Source organism: Lithobates pipiens, unplaced genomic scaffold (assembly GCF_037356315.1).
Source record: "Lithobates pipiens isolate NorthernLeopardFrog02 unplaced genomic scaffold, aLitPip1_a1.2 Scaffold_8, whole genome shotgun sequence".
Classification (NCBI taxonomy): Eukaryota; Metazoa; Chordata; class Amphibia; order Anura; family Ranidae; genus Lithobates; species Lithobates pipiens.
The window spans coordinates 586,584,400-586,605,283 of record NW_027507903.1 but is presented as its reverse complement, the minus strand read 5'-3'; the positions used below and the strand labels follow the sequence as shown (position 1 = coordinate 586,605,283).

Genomic DNA, 20,884 nt, shown 5'->3' with positions numbered 1-20,884 from the left:
TCGTTCGGAGTTTCTCTGCATCTATTCAAAATCAATGGTTCCCTATGGGAGCCCATTGATTTGAATAGAAGTCGCACCAGAAGTCGGATCATCATGATCCGACTTGCGGTGCGACTTGTGTGCTGAGGATGAAGGGGAACCCCGCCAAAATGAAAAAAAAAAAAAAATTGGGGTGAGGCCCCCCCCCCCCCCCTCGGAGAATACCAGACCCTACCGTCTGGTATGGATTTCAAGGGGAACCCTCTTCGCTGAAAAAAAAACCCCAAAAATGCATACCAGACTCTTATCCGAGCATGCAGTCCGGCTGGTCAGGAAAGGGGTTGGGAACAAGTGAGCCCCCCCCCCCCCCCCGAACCGTACAAGGCCGCAAGCCCTCAACATGTGGGGTAGGTGCTTCGGGGCAGGGGGGCTCTACGCACCCCCACCCCAAAGCACCTTGTCCCCATGTTGATGAAGACAAGGGCCTCTTCCCGACAACCCTGGCCGGGCGGGGGGCTCATCAGAATCTGGGAGCCCCTTTAATAAAAGGGGCCTCCAGATCCCGGCCCCCCACCCTATATAAATGAGTATGGGGTACATTGTAACCCTAGCCATTCACCTTGAAACATGTCAAAAATAAAACACACAACACGGCTTTTTAAAGTATTTTATTGGGCAGCTCCGGGGTCTCTTGCGACTTCAGGGGTCTCTCCCCTCGCTCTCCGGTATCTTCTGCCAGGCTCCACCGCTATCTTCGGCCCGCTCTTTTGCTAGCGGTGGCCTGGTCTTCTCCGTCGCCTTCTTTCCTCTTCTCCAGATGTTGGCACAACGTTCTCTCCCACTGTAATGCCGGGTATGCGGTGCGCAACGACTTATATTGGCATGGGGCGTGGCCACTGGATGACATCACTCAGTGACCACACCCCGTGCCAATATAAGTCGTTGCGCACCTCGTAGCTGGCATTACAGTGGGAGAGAGTGTCGTGTCAACATCTGAAGAAGAGTCAGATGATGTTAAATTCTATCCCCTATTTTGTAGACACTATAACTTTTGCGCAAACCAATCAATATACGCTTTATTGTGATTTTTTTTTTTTTACCAAAAATACGTAGAAGAATACATATTAGCCTAAACTGATGAATACATTTGTTTTTTTACAATTTTTTTTATTGGCTATGCAAAAAGTAAAAAATATTGTTTTTTTTTTTTTTTTTTCCAAAATTGATGGTCTTTTTTTGTTAGCGCAAAAAAACAAAAAAAAGAGGTGATCAAATACCACCAAAAGAAATCTCGCACGCCCCTGAAATTTTCAGTCAAAGTAACGCGGTGACATAACGCACAAAATGGCCTGGTCATTAAGGGGGTAAATCCTTCAGGGGCTAAAGTGGTTAAAATGAAATCTTAGTCATAAAATGAAGTCCTCCTAGATCACTTCAGGCTGGCCCCTTTTGCAGGTATAGCTGTATAAAACATTAAAAATAAGTGCCAAAATCTAGTACCGTATATACTCGAGTATAGGCCGACCCGAATATAAGCCGAGGCCCCCAATTTACCCCCAAAAAAACTGGCAAACTTATTGACTCGTGTATAAGCCGAGGGTAAGACATGCCTGTCCATCCCTGTGTGTGTGTCCGTCCATCCCTGTGTGTCCGTCCATCCCTGTGTGTCCGTCCATCCCTGTGTGTCCGTCCATCCCTGTGTGTGTGTGTCTCCATCCATCCATCCATCCCTGTGTGTGTGTGTGTATCCGTGTGTGTGTGTGTGTGTGTGTGTGTGTGTGTGTGTGTGTGTGTGTGTCCAGCCTACCTGTGTCCTGAGCCTTTGTCCCGAGCCTCCGTCCCGTGCCGAGCCTCCTTGCCTCCGTGCCTCGCCGCCGTGCCTCGCCGCCGTGCCTCGCCGCCGTGCCTTGCCTCCGGTCCCGTCCCGTCCCGTCCCGTGCCGTGCCGTCCTGTGCCTTGCCTCCGTCCCGTGCCCTCTTCGTTCGTCGGCGGCCATTGTAAAATTCAAAAGCTGCGCCGCCGCCTTCGCCTGTGATAGGCGGAACACTGAATTTCCCAGCAGCCTGTGTTCCGCCTATCACAGACGTCGTATCATCCTCGTCCGTAGTACGAGGATGATACGAAGTCCGTGATAGGCGGAACACAGGCTGCTGGGAAATTCAGTGTTCCGCCTATCACAGGCGAAGGGGGAGCCGGAGGCGCGGCTTTTGAATCAGAATGGCCGCTGTCTGTCTGCTCGACACGCTGATCGAGCGGGCAGACAGCGATGACTCGAGTATAAGCCGAGGGGGGCACTTTCAGCCTCAAAAAAGAGGCTGAAAATCTCGGCTTATACTCGAGTATATACGGTAATACACAATCTCACACTGCTCTGCACATGCTTAGTTGCTCTCTGTTTTTGGCATTGTGCCGAAAATCAGAGCCACTAGAGGTCAATCTGCTGACAGTCTAAAGATATACTGCTGCTCAGGGGTTCTGAGCTTCAACAAAATGGCAGCCTCCAGCAAGAAGAAACAGGAGCAATGCTGGAGTCAATTTATAGCACACACTGATTTTGATGTTTCCTGCTAAAGAACATTTTTTACCAAGTTGTTATTGGTCTTATAGGTCACACTGGCATTCCTAATGTCAGACTGATTTCTGTAATGCAGAGGAAGACAATAAAAACAGATTACTCACTGGTGGTTATAATGGTCTAAATCAATCAGGGATCTGCAATTAGCGGACCTCCAGCTGTTGCAAAACTACAAGTCCCATCATGCCTCTGCCTCTGGGTGTTGTGCTTGTGGCTGTCAGAGTCTTGCTATGCCTCATGGGACTTGTAGTTCTGCAACAGCTGGAGGTCCGCTAATTGCGTATCCCTGGTCTAAATGGTGTCCATCAGATAAAAAGGCATATCATGGCATGATAAGCTCATCTCTAAATGGTAACAAATTGGTCTCTTTTGCATTGACCACACACACCCAGCTATAGTATATATAGTACAATCACGAGACACAAGAACAAGTGGGAGGTAAAGATTTTATTCTGGAAACCTCCAGATCTCCACAGTTTGTTCTCCAGAAGCTGCAGCCACAGTGCTTCCAGCCGCACTGACCTGTGATAGAAAAGAAGAAGACAATGAGAATGGGTTACAGAATATTAAAAAAAAAAAAAAAAAATGTGGAATGGCAAAATATTAAGCCAATCCAATGGTGCAAGCTCATAACAGAATCCTCATTTTCAGTCCTGCTAAAGAACTAAGTCATGTGCGGTTTTCTGGATCGCAGCAGACTACAAGATTGAGCACTTTCTGCCAAGCAGCATATGAAAACCGGTGTCTGTGTCTTTAAAATGATTATCTCTGATTATCCTACACAGACATGCTGGAAGCTTAATCCTTTTTGGCTCTTTATTCCCAGACCCAGATCCGATTGTAGATTTGTCAACTGAATTCTTTGAACATAATGCGGATACGGCAGAGCTGGAAGTGGTGCGGGATGTCTCCAAGGCGTATATGAGAGGACAGTTCATAAAATGCATTCATTGTATTAATCAGAGCTGCAAAGAACAGAGGCCAATTATATTGCCTATCCCTCAGATGATACAAGAAGGGGGCATGGTTAGCGCCCCAATCCTTTCACAGCAATTAGTGTTACAACTAGCTGAGAATAAACGTTTCTTCCTAAAACAATATTTAGAGGAGGGAGAGAACACTGGTCATTTACAGGCTATGCTTACTAAAATGCAACAGACAGCCTCATATATACAAGCTATTACAGACCCCCAGGGCCAGACCCCGCCCTTCCTTTCTGACCCATTCCGCTACTCATAAGCCCCACCCCGTCCCCTGTATTCCACTTGCTTCCACCCATAGTGTCAGGAGTATACAGCTCAGCATCACAGGACAGAGTATATAGCTCAGCATTACAGATAGGGTATATAGCTTAGCATTACAGATAAGGTATATAGGTCAGCATTACAGATAGGGCATATAGCACTGACAGCACACACTCCTTGCAGGAGATCCAGCACTCACGGGGTTGTGATGTCCTTTGGCCTGTGTCTCCTCCAGTTCAGGCAGCCGAGTTGTCCGCTCCTCATGCTTCCTCCACTGTGTCTCCTCTTCTGTCAAACACTAGGCATCCAAATAGGATAGCCTGGCGCATTGGCCAATCGAGAAACAGGTCTCACTGACCTGCCTCCTGATAGGCGAGGAGGAACTTTAGTGTGAAAATAGCAAAAATTAAATCGCTATGGTCACACAATTTTTTGAAGCCTATTAGAGCCCCTGGCTCTAATCACGTGCTTAAAAAACAAAACAAAAAAAAGACCTCCGCCGTAGGAATCCATGCACCGGCATTCTGAAAGGAGTGCATGGATAGGGGGCCGGCGCCCATGTGCCCTCCATGCACAGGCCGTCACTGCCCAGGGGGCCTCCTATTACACCACTCCAGAAATACTTTAAGTTCTCCATGCTTTTTATATAGATGTTTATTCCTCTAAGGTACAACCTTCACAGTCAGACTTTGAGGGGGTCCCTGGGTGCCTACCTCATGCCCAGACTTTCTCCCTAAGACATTCCGAGATATAAAATGCACCATTATCTGAGGAGGAAAATCTAACAGCCCTGGCACATGCTGAGGTATATAAGAAATATGCTCCTCAGCTGGTGCGGATGCTCCTGAAGGTGTACAATGAGGTTCTACGAAACGACAGATTACCCTCCTCTATGAACGAGCAATTATTGTAGTCTTATTGAAACCCGGGAAGAAGGCTAGGTCACCGGATTCTTCTGAGCTCATCTCTCTACTCACATTGGACGTTAATCTTCTAACCCGAGTTTTGGCAAATAGATTGGCTAATTAATTGGCTAAATAGATTAATTCATAAATTAAATTCACAGAGATCAATAGGGATTTATCATGATGAGATCTACTGCACAAAATCTACGTCGACTGTTCTTAACCGCTTTCTTACTGGGCACTTAAACCCCCCTCCTGCCCAAACCAATTTTCAGCTTTCAGCGCTGATGCACTTTGAATGACAATTGCGCGGTCATACAACACTGTACCCAAATTAAATTTTTATCATTTTTTTCCCACAAATAGAACTTTCTTTTGGTGGCATTTAATTACAGCTGGGAGTTTTATTTTTTGCTAAACAAACAAAAAAAGATGCAAAAAAAAATTAAAAATCATGTTTAATAGTTTGTTATAAAATTTTGCAAACAGGTCATTTTTCTCCTTCATTGAAATGCGCTGATGAGGCGGCACTGGTGGGCACTGATAGGCTGCACTGGTGGGCACTGATAGGCACAGATAAGGTGGCACCGATAGGCACAGATAAGGCAGTACTGATGGGCACAGATAAGGCGGCACTGATGGGCACAGATAAGATGGCACTGATAGGTGGCACGGATGGGTGGCACAAAGGGGCACTGATAGGTACCACTGATAGATGGGACTGATAGGCACTGATAGGTGCCACTGATAGGTGCCACTGGTAGATGACACTGATGGGCACGGATATGTGGCACTGAGGTGCAGCACTGTTGTTGAGGCAGATTGTGGGCACTGATAGGTGGCACTGTGGGCACTGATGGGTGGCACTGTGGGCACTGATGGGTGGCACTTTTTTAATATCTAGGTGGCACTGGCAGGGGGCAGGTGGGCACTGATGAGCTGGCCGTGATCGGGACTGAAGTCCCTCTCACGGCTGCCGGTGATCGGCTTTTTTTTTTTTTTTTCTCCTCGCACTGTCAGCGCGAGGAGGAAAAATAGCCGATTACCGACTCTGTTGTGTCACATGATCAGCTGTCATTGGCTGACAGCTGATCACGTGGTAAGGGGTCGGGATCGACCCCTTGCTCCGATCCGTGATCAGGCGAGTCTCATAGACTCGCTGATCACAGAGTGCTCAGGGGGCGCACAGGCCGCTCGTGCACGGGATGACGTCAATAGACATAGTCCCAGCAAAGCAGGTCTGCACTGTAGCCGTCATTCGGCTAGAGCGCAGATCTATAGTGGTTAAATATGCTAATAAAGGTAGATAATGGAGCTAATTTGTTAATGGATTTGTGGGAGGTGCTTTCACGTTTTGGTTTAGGCCTGATTTTTATTGACTTGATTAAATGCTTATATGCAGCTCCATCGGCTAAACTTAGGATAAATGGGGAGTTATCAGAGTCCTTTTCATTGCATAGTTTGCCCTAGCATTGGAACCACTGGCCATACACGTCAGGGCTTCTACTTCCATCACAAGATTTTTGAGAGGTCCGCGGAAAGTTATTACCGGTATATCTTTATATGCGGACGACACCTTGATATATTTAGGAAACACTGTACAGTCGTTACAGAATGTCATGTGATTAATCACTCAGCGGGTCCCTGGTAGAAGGTGGTGTGTAGATGTTAACACAAAAGTAGAAGAGAGGAACAACCAGCTGGACAGCCGTCTCGTCATCTTGGAACCAGCATGGAACTCTCCTCTTGTGTTAACATCTACACACCACCATCCACCGGGGACCCGCTGAGTGACCACGGTATTATACTATTATATGCCTACTGATCTTTATAGAAGTGCGAGCAGCCATTTGGCCGATTTAAATTAAATATACCATTCGTTGTATCGTCTCCTGCACTTATTTTTTGGCGCACCTTGTTTTTCTCCCGTTGTTCTGGGTCCCCAGCGACTGCTTCGCTCCCAAGGGGGCTGCCACTAATGCTGCATAAGTATATTTCCTGAACTGTATAGACTTTTAGTTGTTTTATCAGTGTGTTTCGGTACCCTGTCATGCACAATGCTGTTTTTATCTTGTACAGAGTTTAAAAAATGTTCAGATGAAACTCAGACGTGGCATCATTATCGTAGAGGCGAATAGGGGTAGTGGGAAAGGGGAATGAAACCCTAGAGAGGGGGAATGGAAAGTAACCTAACATCAACTCTAACCAACTAGTGTCGGGTCCGCTTTAATCACTCCTCGCCACCTAGGCGACTCCTCATCTCCCCCTAGGGAGCCCCTCCCTCTCTGCAATCTTCTGGGACATGTCACAGAAGATTGCCTGGCAACAGAGAGTGCAGAGCAACTCGCGCATGCGCACCCAGCTGTGAAGCCACATGCGATCACAGCTGGGTGTCCGCGCTTGCAATAACGGCGCTGCGGAGAGGAGGGCGTGAGGAGCGAGGCTTCGGGTGGTCGCACCACTGGACTGCGGGACAGGTGAGTGTCTGTTTATTAAAAGCCAGCTTACGCTTTTTGTAGCTGTTGACTTTTAATAAACTTACAAACGAGTGGAACTCTGCTTTAAGGGATATACAGCGCCTTGAAAAAGTAATCACACCCCTTGACATTTTCCACATTTTGTCATGTTACAACCAAAAATTTAAATTTATTCTATTGGGATTTTATGTGATAGACCAACACAAAGTGGCACATAATTGTGAAGTGGAAGGAAAATGATAAATGGTTTTCAAACTTTTTTTTTTTTTTTTACAAATAAATATGTGAAAAGTGTGGTGTACATTTGTATTTATCCCCCTTTACTCTGATACTCCCAACTAAAATCTAGTGGAACCAATTAAGGTTTTTTTAGAGAACCTTAGTGAACAAACAGCATCATGAAGTCCAAGGAACACACCAGACAGGTCAGGGATAAAGTTGTGAAGAAGTTCATGTGTTAGAATGGCCCAGTCAAAGCCCAGACCTAAATCCAATTGAGAATCTGTGGCAAGACATGAAAATTTCTGTTCAAAGACGCTCTCCATCCAATCTGACAGAGCTTGAGCTATTTTGCAAAGGAGAATAGACAAAAATGTCTCTAGATGTGCAAAGCTGGTAGAGACATCCCCAAAAAGACTTGCAGTGAAAGGCAGTTCTACAAAGTATTGACTCAGGGGGGCTAAATACAAATGTACATCACACTTTTGACATATTTATTTGTAAAAAAAATTTAAAAACCATTTATCATTTTCCTTCCACTTCACAATTAGGTGCCAATTTGTGTTGGTCTATCACACAAAATCCCAATAAAATACATTTACGTTTTTTGGTTGTAACATGACAAAATGTGGAAAGGCGTATGAATACTATATATAAAAAATTGTTGGCTGAATTTGACAGGCGTTCGCCCATCCTTACAAAGGTATGGTCACATTTTGCTTAATACAGTTATTTACTATGATTGTCAGCTCCATCCAGTGGCCACAACAGGGTATTTTTTTTCTGATTGAGGTATTTCAGGAAAAATACTGCATTATAGCCACAAGATGGAGCTGACAATCATAAGACATCACTGTACTAAGCTTAACAGCAGGTTTTGTGTTACTTTAAAGAGGAAGTAAACTCTCCCACTCTGATGCTTCTTTTCATTTAGTCCATTATAATAAGTAATTATCAGACTATAGCCACTGTAATCCAGCCCAAATCGCATATTACTTACTGTTTAAAGAAACTTTAAAAAACTTGTTTCCAGGGGTTAGGCAGCGCCATCTTAAGTATTGTTTTCTGAGTCCACAGTGGAGTGTATTTCTGCCCTTACATTGAGCACTTCCTGTACTGTTAACCAAGCCTCCTTCTCGATCCAAAGTTTCTATGGCAACCCTGCTTCCCTGTTCATAGCTTACTTGTTTATTTCATAGTATTTACTTGTGCCGATTGTCTAATGTTTCCCTTTGTCAGTCTTATCAGCTTCAGCTGATAAGACTGCAGTAATGGCCAAAATTTAGACTGTATGTGAGGTCACATGGTGTGTAGGAGGAAGCTCTAAGTGATTAGCAGAGTTCAGTGTTGTGCCCTAGGAAGTCCTGATAACAGATAGATAAGACATAGAGAGTGTGCCTTAAATCAGGGGAGATCTGGGCATGCTCAGTGACTTCATTCTACAGAACAACAAGGATTACAACAATACTAAGCAAGTAAGGAGATATCTACAAGCAGTGTTCATTAGGGTTTTTTATGCTGATTTACATGGGACAAAGTTATGGGGGAGGGTTTACAACCACTTTAAATAGTTAATTTAGGAATTTAGGTCAAGCAGCCCCAAACAAATTGTTTCCATTGCCAAGACATGTCTGCTGTCAGCACTGTATAAACTGTATGTAACATTAGCTATATACAGTATACAGGGCTGTGTTCTGGCAGCGGTACAGGGACTTCCTTCTGCTGATGGAGCAGTGCTGACAGTAGCTGCATTTCTTAGCAATAAAAAAAATTAGTTTGGGTCCTTTTGACCCAAATGAACTATTAAAAGTAACACAAAAGCTGGTGTTAGGCATTATGCATAATACAGTCTGAATTCATCAAGCATAGGCAAATTCTTGTCACATTCTTCCAATATTTTTTTTTTATAAATGGACTCCTTAAATATTGTAGCAAACACATTTCACTGCAGTATCAGCCTCCTGCTTTGCCATGCAACACAATGCTGAGGCTTTACTTTTTCTCTCTTTTACTAATGTCTGGTGGTCAGATCCAACCGGGTTGATAGCAACGGGCCAAAAGACTAATGCCGCGTACACACGATCGGAATTACAGCCCAAAAAAAGACAGATGAGAGCTTTTCATCGGAAAAAAATGTGACCGTGTGTACGCTTCATTGGAATTTAGCTGTCCGAATTTCCGCCAGCCAAAAATTGATAGCATGTTCTCAATTTTCCCGAAGGAAAAACTTTCTATTGGTAATTCCGATCGCGTGTATGCAATTCCGACACGCCAAAAATCACGCTCAGATTCAACTACGAGCCAGAAGCTATTGGCTACTGGGTATTGAACTTCCTTTTTCAAGTCCCCTCGTACGTGTTGTACGTCACCCCGTTATAAACTATCGGAATTTGATGGGAGTGTGTGTAGGCAAGACAGCTTGAGCCGAATTCCGTCAGAATTCTGTCGGGAAAACCATCAGAGCGTTTTCCGACGAGAATTCCGATCGTGTGTACCCAGCATAACTGAGCCTCTCTCTTCAAAGTGAACCTGTCATGCCCTAAAAACTGTCTCAGCTGGCAACGCCGCTAGAGAGATGGCACTAACTCCATTCCCAGCATTCAACTTTACTGGCTACTGAGGATCTGGCATTGGAATTGTTAGGCAGCAAAGGTGGGGCTTGGGTTATTATCAACAAAAGACAGAAGTGGAGGCTGAGTATAAAGCCTGGGTCTGAAATCCAGGGGCCCCACAAAAATGCAGGGACTGACTTGAAGATCATCACGTCCTTGCAGACACCACAGGGTGGCCTATACTTCAGCAGCATTTTTAACTTAGCCAACATTTAGAACCTTGTCAGGGTTGGGCTCAGCCCTTCCTTCTCTGAGCTGGCAGTTACTCAGCTGTTGATGATATCCTGCTCGTCAGTCCTGCCTACATAAGCCATCCAGTCCAGATCTCTGCCTTCGCCTTGGTCAACATCACAGAGACATCTCCTGCGCTCCTGTTTAAAGCTTTGCTGACATCCCTTCTGGCTCTAGATCCTACTTGCTGTTCCACTACATTGATCCCTGGCGTGTGGCTTGATGACTACCCGTTCAGGTTACTGAACTTTGGCTATGTTTTGACTATGTTTGTTCTTTTTACTTTTATTATTAAACAAGTGTGATTTAACTGTACCTCTGTCTAGGTCTGATTTCATGGTTTCTGACAGACCTGCCAGATTCTCATGTAGAGCTGCTAGTTGCAGACATTGATAAACAGATGACAATCCAACACGTTAATGGTTTCCAAAGTAGCATATCCAATATGGAATGACAAACGAGTCAGAAGTTCACATTCAAAATTATATTAAGATAAACATTACAATAATACAAAAGAAAGGGGGGAGAAAAGAGACAAGTCTCTTAAAAGAATAATGTCCCAATTAAAATCCCATTATTCTTTAACCACTTTCAGACCGGACCAATTTGCTGGTCAAAGACCAGACCACTTTTTGCGATTCGGCACTGCGTCGCTTTAACTGACAATTGCGCGGTCGTGCGACGTGGCTCCCAAACAAAATTGACGTCCTTTTTTTCCCACAAATAGAGCTTTCTTTTGGTGGTATTTGATCACCCCTGCGGTTTTTATTTTTTGCGCTATAAACAAAAATAGAGCGACAATTTTGAAAAAAACGCATTATTTTTTACTTTTTGTTATAATAAATATCCCCCAAAAATATATAAAAAAAAATATTTTTTCCCTCAGTTTAGGCCGATACGTATTCTTCTACATATTTTTGGTAAAAAAAATCGCAATAAGCGATTATTGATTGGTTTGCGCAAAAGTTATAGCGTTTACAAAATAGGGATAGTTTTATAGCATTTTTATTAATAATTTTTTATTATTTTTTTTTTTACTAGTAATGGCGGCGATCAGCGATTTTTATTGTGACTGCGACATTGTGGGGGACCCATCGGACATTTTTGACACATTTTTGGGACCATTGTCATTTATACAGTAATCACTGCTATATAAATGCAGTGATTCCTGTGTAAATGACACTGGCAGTGAAAGGGTTAACCAGTGGGTGGCAGTGTAGGGGTTAAGTGTTCCTAGGGGTGTGTTACTAACTGTGGGGGGGTTGGGCTTTCATTTAGTGTACACTGATCTCTGCTCCAATCACATGGAACAGAGATCAGCGTCACTAGTTGCTAGGCAGAATAGACAAATGTTGTTTACACAGCATTTGCTCTATTCGGCCGCTCCGTGAGACGATCGCGGGGATGCCCGCGGCAATCGAGTCCGCGGGTCCCGCGACCGGACTCACGGGGGTCCCGGCCAGCGCGGGAGCGCGCCGCCGCCGGCGCGCTCCCGATGGCAGGGCGGCATCGAATATTGGACGTACCTGTACGCCAATATGCCTGCCCGTGCCATTCTGTTGACGTACATAGTCGTGCGCTGGTCGGGAAGTGGTTAAAGAGACTGACTCTTTTCTCCCCCCTCTCTTTTAGCATTACCAGGGATTTGAGACAGTGTCTATTCTGCAAAATGTTCAATCATCGATATTTATATTAAAATAATACATTTAAATAAGTAGCTCTCTAAATTTTCCTTTTGAAACAACAGACTTACCCCATTGACCACGTTGTTTTGTCCCAGTGTGCACAGTGTGCGTGGAGGGTCAGTAGGAATGTGGACCTGGAAGTAGAAAGCACAATGTTAATGGCTAACTCTAGTCCAGGTAGAAGAGGAACTGCAGTCTGTTCACACAATTTGTAATAAAAACATCTTTGCCATTCTGAAGTTTCCCCCCAACCACTTTGCCTATTATTTTTGTATACACTGTGATTCTGTACTTGCCAAATATACTGCAGAAATCTCCCTCTGCCGAGTCTGCCCGCAGCCATTTTAACTGTGGCCAGCTGAAGCTGCTGTCTGTTCACTTCCTGAATTTACACGAACACATACCTCCAGCTCTGCAGCTGTCATTGGCCCTCTTATGACTCATCCCCAAACTCTCAGGAGAGTGAGAGAGAGAGAAAGCTGTGCATGATGTCATAAGTCTAGGCTTTTTATCAGACAAGGAACAGGAAGAGGGCTGTATAAGGTATTTACTGGGAGAAAAAAAAATATTTTACTATCCAAAGTTAAAACAACAAGGACAGAAGAATTAATAGAAAAATTTGAAAAAATGACTGAAGGTACACTTTAAAAGAGAAATATTTTTAAGGAAATAGAAACCTCAAAAGCAGCTTCTTGTGATGTCTTCCAATAACGCTGTTAGTTTTCAGACTGATGTCTGTCACTTAGTGGAGCCCTTTGCATCACAGGTTCAATATGGTACATGGGGAATCAACCTCTGCCCAAGCTGTGATTAAGGGCTCGTTCACACGAGTGATACTGGTGTTTTTCCACACTGGAAGAACACGAGTCACCGCTAGGGCACATAAAAACAATTGTTTTCTATGTGCCTCCCCCCCTTCCTCACTGTAAAGCAGCACCTGCAGGTGTGGTTCAGTGAGCAGCAATAACATGCAGACATGCTGCATTTTATCACAGCTCCAAGGGAAGGCACTACATGTCACCGTACAGTAGTGCAATGCACCATGCTCTGCAGTGACATGAATTAAATGTTATTTTGGGCACTTTAAATAAAGCAGGAAAAAAAAATAGGATTTTTATAACAGCTTACCTGTAAAGTCCTTTTCTAGGAGTACATCACGGGACACAGAGCCATAGTATTAGCTATATGGGTATATATAGGCACCTTCAGGTGATAGACACTCACACACTCAAGACAGGAAGTTCACTCCCTATATAACCCTTCTTCCTCCCAGGAGTACCTCAGTTTTTGTAGCAAAGCAATATACACAAATCCCAAAAGAGGGGTGGGACCTATGTGTCCCATGATGTACTCCAAGAAAAGGATTTTACAGGTAAGCCGTTATAAAAATCCTATTTTCTTTATCGCACATCACGGGACACAGAGCCATAGTATTACCTATATGGGACGTCCCATAGCAATGCTACTTGAGGGGAGGGAGACACAACCCACAGGGTGCCCACAGACTTGAGAACTTCTACTGCTGCCTAAAGCACACTGCGCCCAAAGGCGACATCCTCATGCCTTTTTACATCCACCTGTTAAAACCTGGTGAATGTATGTACTGAAGACCAAGTTGTGGCCTTACAAATCTGAGTCATGGAGGCCTGGTGATGCACTGCTTTGGTAGAGTGTGCCTTTACTTGAAAAGGTGGAATCTAAATCTTTAAACAATATGTCTGAATTATAACTTGCCGAATCCACTTAGAAATAGTGGATTTTGATGCTACTTGTCCTTTCCTAGGACCTTCTGGCAGTACAAATAAGACATCAGTCTTCTGGATCTGAGCAGTCGCCTCTAAATAGACCTTGACCGCTCTCACCACATCAAGACAATATAGTGACTTCTCTTCCCTAGAACATGGTTTTGGAAAAAAACGATGGAAGGACAATATCTTGGTTCAGGTCAAACCCTGAGACCACTTTAGGCAGAAAACTTGGATGAGGACGCAACACGACCCTGTCCTTGTGAATAATCAAATGTGGCTCTTTACAAGAAAGAGCAGCCAATTCCGAAACCCTAGCAACCAAGAATACTAACTTCCTTGTCGGAAGGACTAAGAGAGTATGCTGTATCGGTTCAAAAGGCTATTTTGTAACACTGACAAAACTAAATTCAAGTCCCAAGGGTTCAAAGGTGATCTAACTGGGGGATTATGCCACATCACCCCTTGCATAAAAACCAGGACCAAAGAATGCGAAGCAAGCAGTCTTTGAAATAAGACCGATAAGGCCAAGACTTGGCCCTTAATAGTACTCAAGGCCAGTTTCATCTCTACCCCTAATTGTATAAAAGCAAGAATTCTGCCTATGCTATACTTCTGAGGGTGCCAACCCTTGGATTCACACCAGGAAACATAAGCCCTCCAGACTCTATAATATATGATTCTGGGAGCCGGCTTCCTTGCATTAATCAAGGTAGAAATAACTGACCTGGATAGCCCACGTTTCTTCAGAATGTGGGTTTCAATAGCCAAGCTGTTAAATTTAGAGTTTGTATGGTAGGATGGAATATCGGCCCTTGTGAGAGTAGGTCTGAACGTAGTGGAAGGGACCATGGATCCCCCACCGCCATCTTTACGATTTCTGCATACCAGGACCTTCTGGGCCATGCTGGGGCTACAAGATTTACCAGCTTTCTTTTCAGCTTGATCCTGCAAAGAAGTTGTAGCAGCAACTAAATAGGGGGGGGGGGGGGGATGCATTAATCAGTGAGAACTGATCCCACGGGGTCACCAACCATCTGTTCCGCATGCAAGTGGATCCCTTGTCCTGGACGAAAAGTTGACCAACTTCATGTTGAACATGGACGCTAGAAGATCTGTGTCCGGAGTCCCCCATTTTTGGCAAACAGACAGAAAATTGTTGGGGTGAAGGGACCATTCCCCCTGGAGCAACTGCTGGCGGCTCAAGTAGTCCACCTGCCAATTCTCTACTCACAGAATGAAAACTGCTGATAGGCAAGGAACATTCCTTTCTGCCCAAGTTAGGATTTGGTTCATCTCCCTCTGCACTGAGAGACTCTTGGTGCCCCCGATGATTGATATAGGTTACCGCCGTGGCATTGTCAGATTGGATCCTGACAGGACGACCCCGTAACCTGAATGTCCAGGCCTTCAGAGACAGACACGCTGCACGAATCTCTAGGATGTTGATGGGCAAGGTTCTTTCAGTTCTTGACCACTGTCCCCGGACAGCTGTCTTTTCTAATACTGCTTCCCAACCTCAAAGGCTGGCATCTGTCGTTACCACCTTCCAGATAACTGGTCTGAAGGATTTCCCTTTCAGCAGATTCCGTGTTACCAACCACCAACTGAGGCTCTGGGACACCTTTGGGGACAGCTACATTGGCAAGTCTAGAGCTTGAACCGTTTTGTTCCAAGCAGACAGGATACTGTTTTGCAACAGTTTTGCAACATCTGCACCAGCTCTCTTATGGCATTGATCTTTGCCTGAGGCAAGAACACCTTTTTCTGGGCTGTGTCTATGATCAGACCCAAGTACTCCAGCCTTTTTAGCGGTTTTAAGGACGACTTCTCTAGGTTGAGAATCCAACCTACATTTTCCAGGTATTTGGTTGTAATGCGCACGCTTTGCTCCAGGCGGACCATTGACTGGTCTATAAGCAATAGAATGTCCAGGTACGCCAAGACTGTTATGTCCTGCGCCCTTAACCTAGCTAGAGGTGGAGCCAGAACTTTTGTAAATACCTGGGGAGCAGTAGCCAGCCCGAAGGGCAAGGCTACAAACTGAGAATTATGCTGTTCTACCTCGAACTGCAGAAACCTTTGGTGAGCGGGAAGTATAGGAACATGCAGATATGTATCTCTGATGTCAATAAGAGAGATTCTCCTCATTGTAGGATAGAAACCACCGACCTGAACGACTTCATGCGAAAAGGGCGGACCTTCAGGAACTGATTTAGATTCTTTAGCTCTAGAGTCTGACATCTTCATTCGGTTTTGGTACCATAAAGAGGTTTGAATAGAACCCCAAACCTTGCTCTTCTGAGTTTCATGATCACCCCGAGCCAGTAATCTGTCCAATTCCCAAAACAGAGACTGCCTTTTTCCTGGATCTTTGGGAAAACTTGACCTCAGAAAACGAGGAGGTGGAAACTCCCAAAATTCCAATTGTACCCTAGAGTTATCATGGAGATGACCCATCTGTTCTGAATTTCCTCCTGCCAGACTTCTGGGAACTGCAGCTTGGTGAGTGGGGGCGCCCCTTCATGAGACTTTAGAATTCTGTTTTGCCGTTTTCCACCCCCAGGACTTCTTTTGCGCCTGGGCCTGACCCTGAGGTTTTCCTCTAGACTCTGATGGTGGAGGCCATTGCAACTGCCTAGAGGCAGATGCCCCTGGTGCTGGAGAAAGAGTCCACTTAAATGAAGGGCATTTTCCCACTTGAAATCTTTTGGATGTATTTGTTAAAATCATCCCCAAATAGCTCATCCCCATAAAAAGGAAAACCAGTCAGGAGCCTTTTACAGGGTGCTTCAGCTGACCAATTTTTTAACCACAGGATCCTTTGCATGTGCACAAGCACAACAGAAAGGCGAGACGCCTGGAGGATAGAATCCTTGATGGCGTCAATAGCAAAACATAATGCTCTTGGCAATTCGGCCAAGTCTCGGGCCTGTTGTACAGGAACCTCCTTAAGGGCCTGTCTAAATTGGTCCTTCAGGGATTGACAGACGTCTATTGCAGCGACTGCACCTGCCAAAGAAAAAGAGGATATTAACAGGAATTCAAATCTTTTATCTGTTGGATCCTTTAGCATTTGAGCATTGTCTACTGGACAAGTTAGACTTTTATTCACACTGGATATGGCAGCGTCAACCGCTGAAAAGTGTTCATCTACCGTTGATTCCTCAGAAGAGGAGTCATTGGATTGCCTTTCCTCCTGATCCCCTGAGGAAAATACCTCATCCTCTATCCACTGCTCCCATGATAAAGGATCCGAGGTAGGGGAAGAGGATCTACCACGCTTCCTGTCTCTTTGGATGGAAGATGCGATTAAAGCCACTAGTCTCTCCTTTAGCTTCAGCAGGGCAGAGGAAAGAGCATCTTCAGTCATGCATACAGGGGCTGAGATGTTAGAAGCAGCTGCAACACCCACTGGTTCCAATAGTTCACCCTGGCTAGCCACTTCTGGTATTTCAATAGATGACAATGTTGAGTCATGACTAGCGTCCTCAGCGCCGAGGGGTGATGCTTTAGGTACCTTTTTTGAGGTGTTTGCACCAGCCTTTTTGGGAGGCATAGTCCTAAGCACAAAAGCAGAGGCACTAAGTAAATACACTAGTTGCTGAGCAATAGTCTAGCAATACAATGCCACTAATAAAGTTCAGCCTGGTGCTGAGTAAAATGCATTTCCTCTAATTGAAAATGCCTAAATACAGTGCCTTATGTGCCCCCACTCCTATGTCCTGTGTGATCAGCAGCTGTACTCTCCAGCTACTAGCTGAGGAGTTTGTATTTTGGGCTCGGTGCCCCCAGCGCCGTGTGTCCTCGTGGACGCTACATCCCGCACATGGTGCTGTGTTTAAGCCACACCCCCTCCGCCCATCAATCCACCTTGCCGCCTATCCCCGTTTTAAAATTTCAAGCAGTTCCCATGCACAAACAGCATTCGGGTCTGCAGATCATGGCAGCATAAAAATACAATATAGGGAAAGCCGCCGCATTGTGGGTTGGGGGTGGGGGAATTTAGTACAAACTGCTGCTGTACCTCCCAGCCCCTTAGTTCCCTCAGGGGGGAAAATGCAGCCAATCGCAAACTTTTTCCTGGATAGGAATCCCCCCTGAACAAGGCTGCATGAACGAGACCACACACATGCTGTCTCAGCTGCTTGACACAGAGCTGAACTGAGAGGCAACGTACAAAGGTATGTGCATTTACTCCTTCTAGTGGAGTACTTAAGGCATGACATTTTATTCAAGGAAGAAAAACCAGGTACAGTTCCTAGGCTTCTTCATTTACCTTATCCTCGCCGCAGGATATTGCTGATGACGGACAAATCCAAACTTTACCCATCACGGCGGGCTATGTTTAGCAAACCTTCAAGGACCAGGTCCCTTTTTATCTGGGTTCCACTCCCTTGGACCTGTATAGCACCCTGCCAGGAAAAACTTTAGGTAATGTGAGCATGACCAAAGCACTGGGTCCCGGGGTCCAACCCCCCAAGGAGAAGTGTTACAGGCAAAACCTCACTCTTCTTATACAAGGCCTGGGTATCATCCACCTCGGCCTCAGTGGCACTTTGGATGGATCCAGTCGGTGGAGGCTGTTTAAATCCAATAGGGATCCCTCCAGCGGAGCTCTTCAGAGCACATCTTCATTCCTGACCAACACCTTAGACCAGGGATTGACAAATTTGCTTGGAATCTAGGAGCCAGCTAAAAAAGTTAGGAGCCAGGTCCGTGACGGCGATCTGGACCTGTCCCTGGCCTGACATGGAGACGAGTGAGGGGAAGATAGCCCCCAGCCCCCCACCTGTCTCCAAGTCATTGCCCATAGCTCTTAGAGGGACATTTTATTTATTTTATTTTTTTCAAATGACACATTTTTTTTAAATTGCATTTTAGTGTAAATATGAGGTCTCTCTGACCCCAGATCTCATATATATATAAGAGGACCTGTCATGCTTTTTTCTATTACAAGGGATTTTTACATTCCTTGTAATAGGAATAAAAGTGACACACATTTTTTTTTTAAAAGAACAGTTAAAAAAAAAAAAAAAAAAAAAAAAAAAAAAAGTTAAAATAAGAAAAAAAAATTATTTTAAACGCGCCCTGTCCCGCCAAGCTTGCGTGCAGAAGCGAACGCATATGAAAGCGGTGTTCAAACCACACATGTGAGGTATCGCTGCGATCGGTAGAGTGAGAGCAATAATTTTAGCCCCAGAGCTCCTTTGTATCTTAAAATGTGCAACCTGTAGAATTTTTTAAACGTCGCCTATAGAGATTTTAATGGGTAAAAGTTTGTCGCCATTCCATGAGCGGGCACAATTTTGAAGCATGACATGTTGGGTATCGATTTACTCGGCGTAACATTATCTTTCACAATACAAAAAAAAATTGGGCTAACTTTACTGTTGTCTTATTTTTTTTTATTAAATACATTATTTTTCTCCAAAAAAAAGTGCGCTTCTAAGTCCGCTGTGCAAATACGGCGTGACAGACAGTATTGCAACGACCACCATTTTATTCTCTACGGTGTTAGAATAAAAAATATATATAATGTTTAGGGGTTCTAAGTAAAGGGAAGGAGATAGGCTGGCAGGCAGGGGAAGCTCCATTAGCATTGCTGGTTGTCATTCCAACGGCCACCACAAGAGGGCGCCAGATTCCAGAAGGAACCATAGGATCGCAGAAGGCCTCAAAGCCGGGGGCTCAATTACCGGCCGCCGGCGGCGCGGCCCGACGCGATCAAGCCGGGGGGTCCACGGAGACAGGATACCCCCAGCTGTGCTGCCCCAGACGCCAGGTCGCTAATTCTAGTCGCAAATGCGACCTGGCGCCCGGGGTTTTGTCAAGCCTTGCCTTAGACACTGGCGAAAAAAAACTAAGGTACTCCTGGGAGGAGGAGGGATTATATAGGGAGTGAATTTCCTGTCTTGGGTGTGCCAGTGTCCATCACCTGAAGGTGCCTATATACGTGTATACCCATATAATTAATACTATGGCACTGTGTCCTGTGATGTACGATAAAGAAAAAGAGAATTTTTTTTTTTTTTTTTTACTATGTCATGCACCAAAATGCTGCTGCAACCGCCCCCCACCCCCAGGCCTCAATTTAGCCAAAAATGGAAAGCTTCCCACACGCTAAAAAGGGCAGTGTGAAACTTCTGGCCAGTAGATGCTCTGTCATTTGAAAGTTGAGTGAAAAAAACGTATGGCTTAAAGCAACTCTTTGTTAGCTTAAAAATGAAAAAAAAAAGTGTCATGTCCCTGCAAAAGAAGACCAATAATAGTTATGTGTTCAGCTGCCATACCTTCAATCTTCACCTATGGAACAGGCACGCAGGCCACAGAATATTCTGCACCCATCACACTTGAAGGTGTGCTGGTTGCCTGGTCTCCTACTGTGCACTGTATCTATCGATCGGTCACTACGCCACTACAGGACACATATTTTAGACAGTAAAGCTCTTCAAAAGGCTGAAGATGCAAGGCATGGGTGGCAGGACAGATAAGTAATAACACATAACAGTCTTCTTTTTTTTATGATGTGACAAAATTGCTTTAACCATGACTTGGGCAGGAGCTCAATGCAGAAATTGGTCCTAGGATCCAAGGGGTTTTAGGAGACACAGGGATCTGTTTAAAAAAATAAAAGGTATTTTTGGGCAAAATAAGGTGCTGCCCTTCAGCAATGCTGTTAGAAATTTTATAGGCCAGGCCAAATTTATATTTTTTTTAAATCAGAAACATTTTTATTAAACTTATCATCATCCAATGTGCATGTACATATTAACGATCCTCAATCATCTACTTATACAATATCATGTCCTTCACGCCATTCCTCCGCCAGCAAAGCCCATAGCATACTTGATTCATCCAAAATACATCCCAAATACATCCTCCCCTCTAGGGACATAGCAGCAGTCGGGACATCACAAGCTCATTCGGACTCTGACCTGGTGTATCCAGCCATCTTACCCATATATGTTCAAACCTGCCCGGGCATCCCCTATGTTGATAGACTCATTTTTCCATAATAAAGGTGTTTCCCATATGTGTTATCCAAAGGTGCTAGTAGGTGGCAATGCTGCCTTCCATCCCATCAGGAGCAGCTTCCTGGCTTGGAACAATGCCCTCGAGAATGCAACCCTGACCAGTTCTTCAGGAACTACCTCCTCCAGGTACCTTCGTTTGAAACACCATGTTAAGCATGTCCATCACCTCGGTCCA

General features: G+C 44.9%; 1 protein-coding gene across 2 annotated transcripts in view; it reads right to left on the bottom strand.

The window, feature by feature from the left end:
- Window positions 1-2,986: 2,986 nt before the first annotated feature.
- Window positions 2,987-20,884, bottom strand: part of FBXW9 (F-box and WD repeat domain containing 9) — a 93,948-nt gene continuing 76,050 nt past the window's right edge. For both annotated transcript variants that reach the window (XM_077470405.1, XM_077470404.1), the window contains exons 10-11: window positions 11,996-12,061; window positions 2,987-3,076 (exon numbers count right to left, since the gene is read on the bottom strand). In XM_077470405.1, coding sequence (XP_077326531.1) covers window positions 3,002-3,076; window positions 11,996-12,061 — 141 coding nt within the window. In that variant the 3' untranslated portion in view covers window positions 2,987-3,001. The remainder of the gene's footprint in view (window positions 3,077-11,995; window positions 12,062-20,884) is intronic.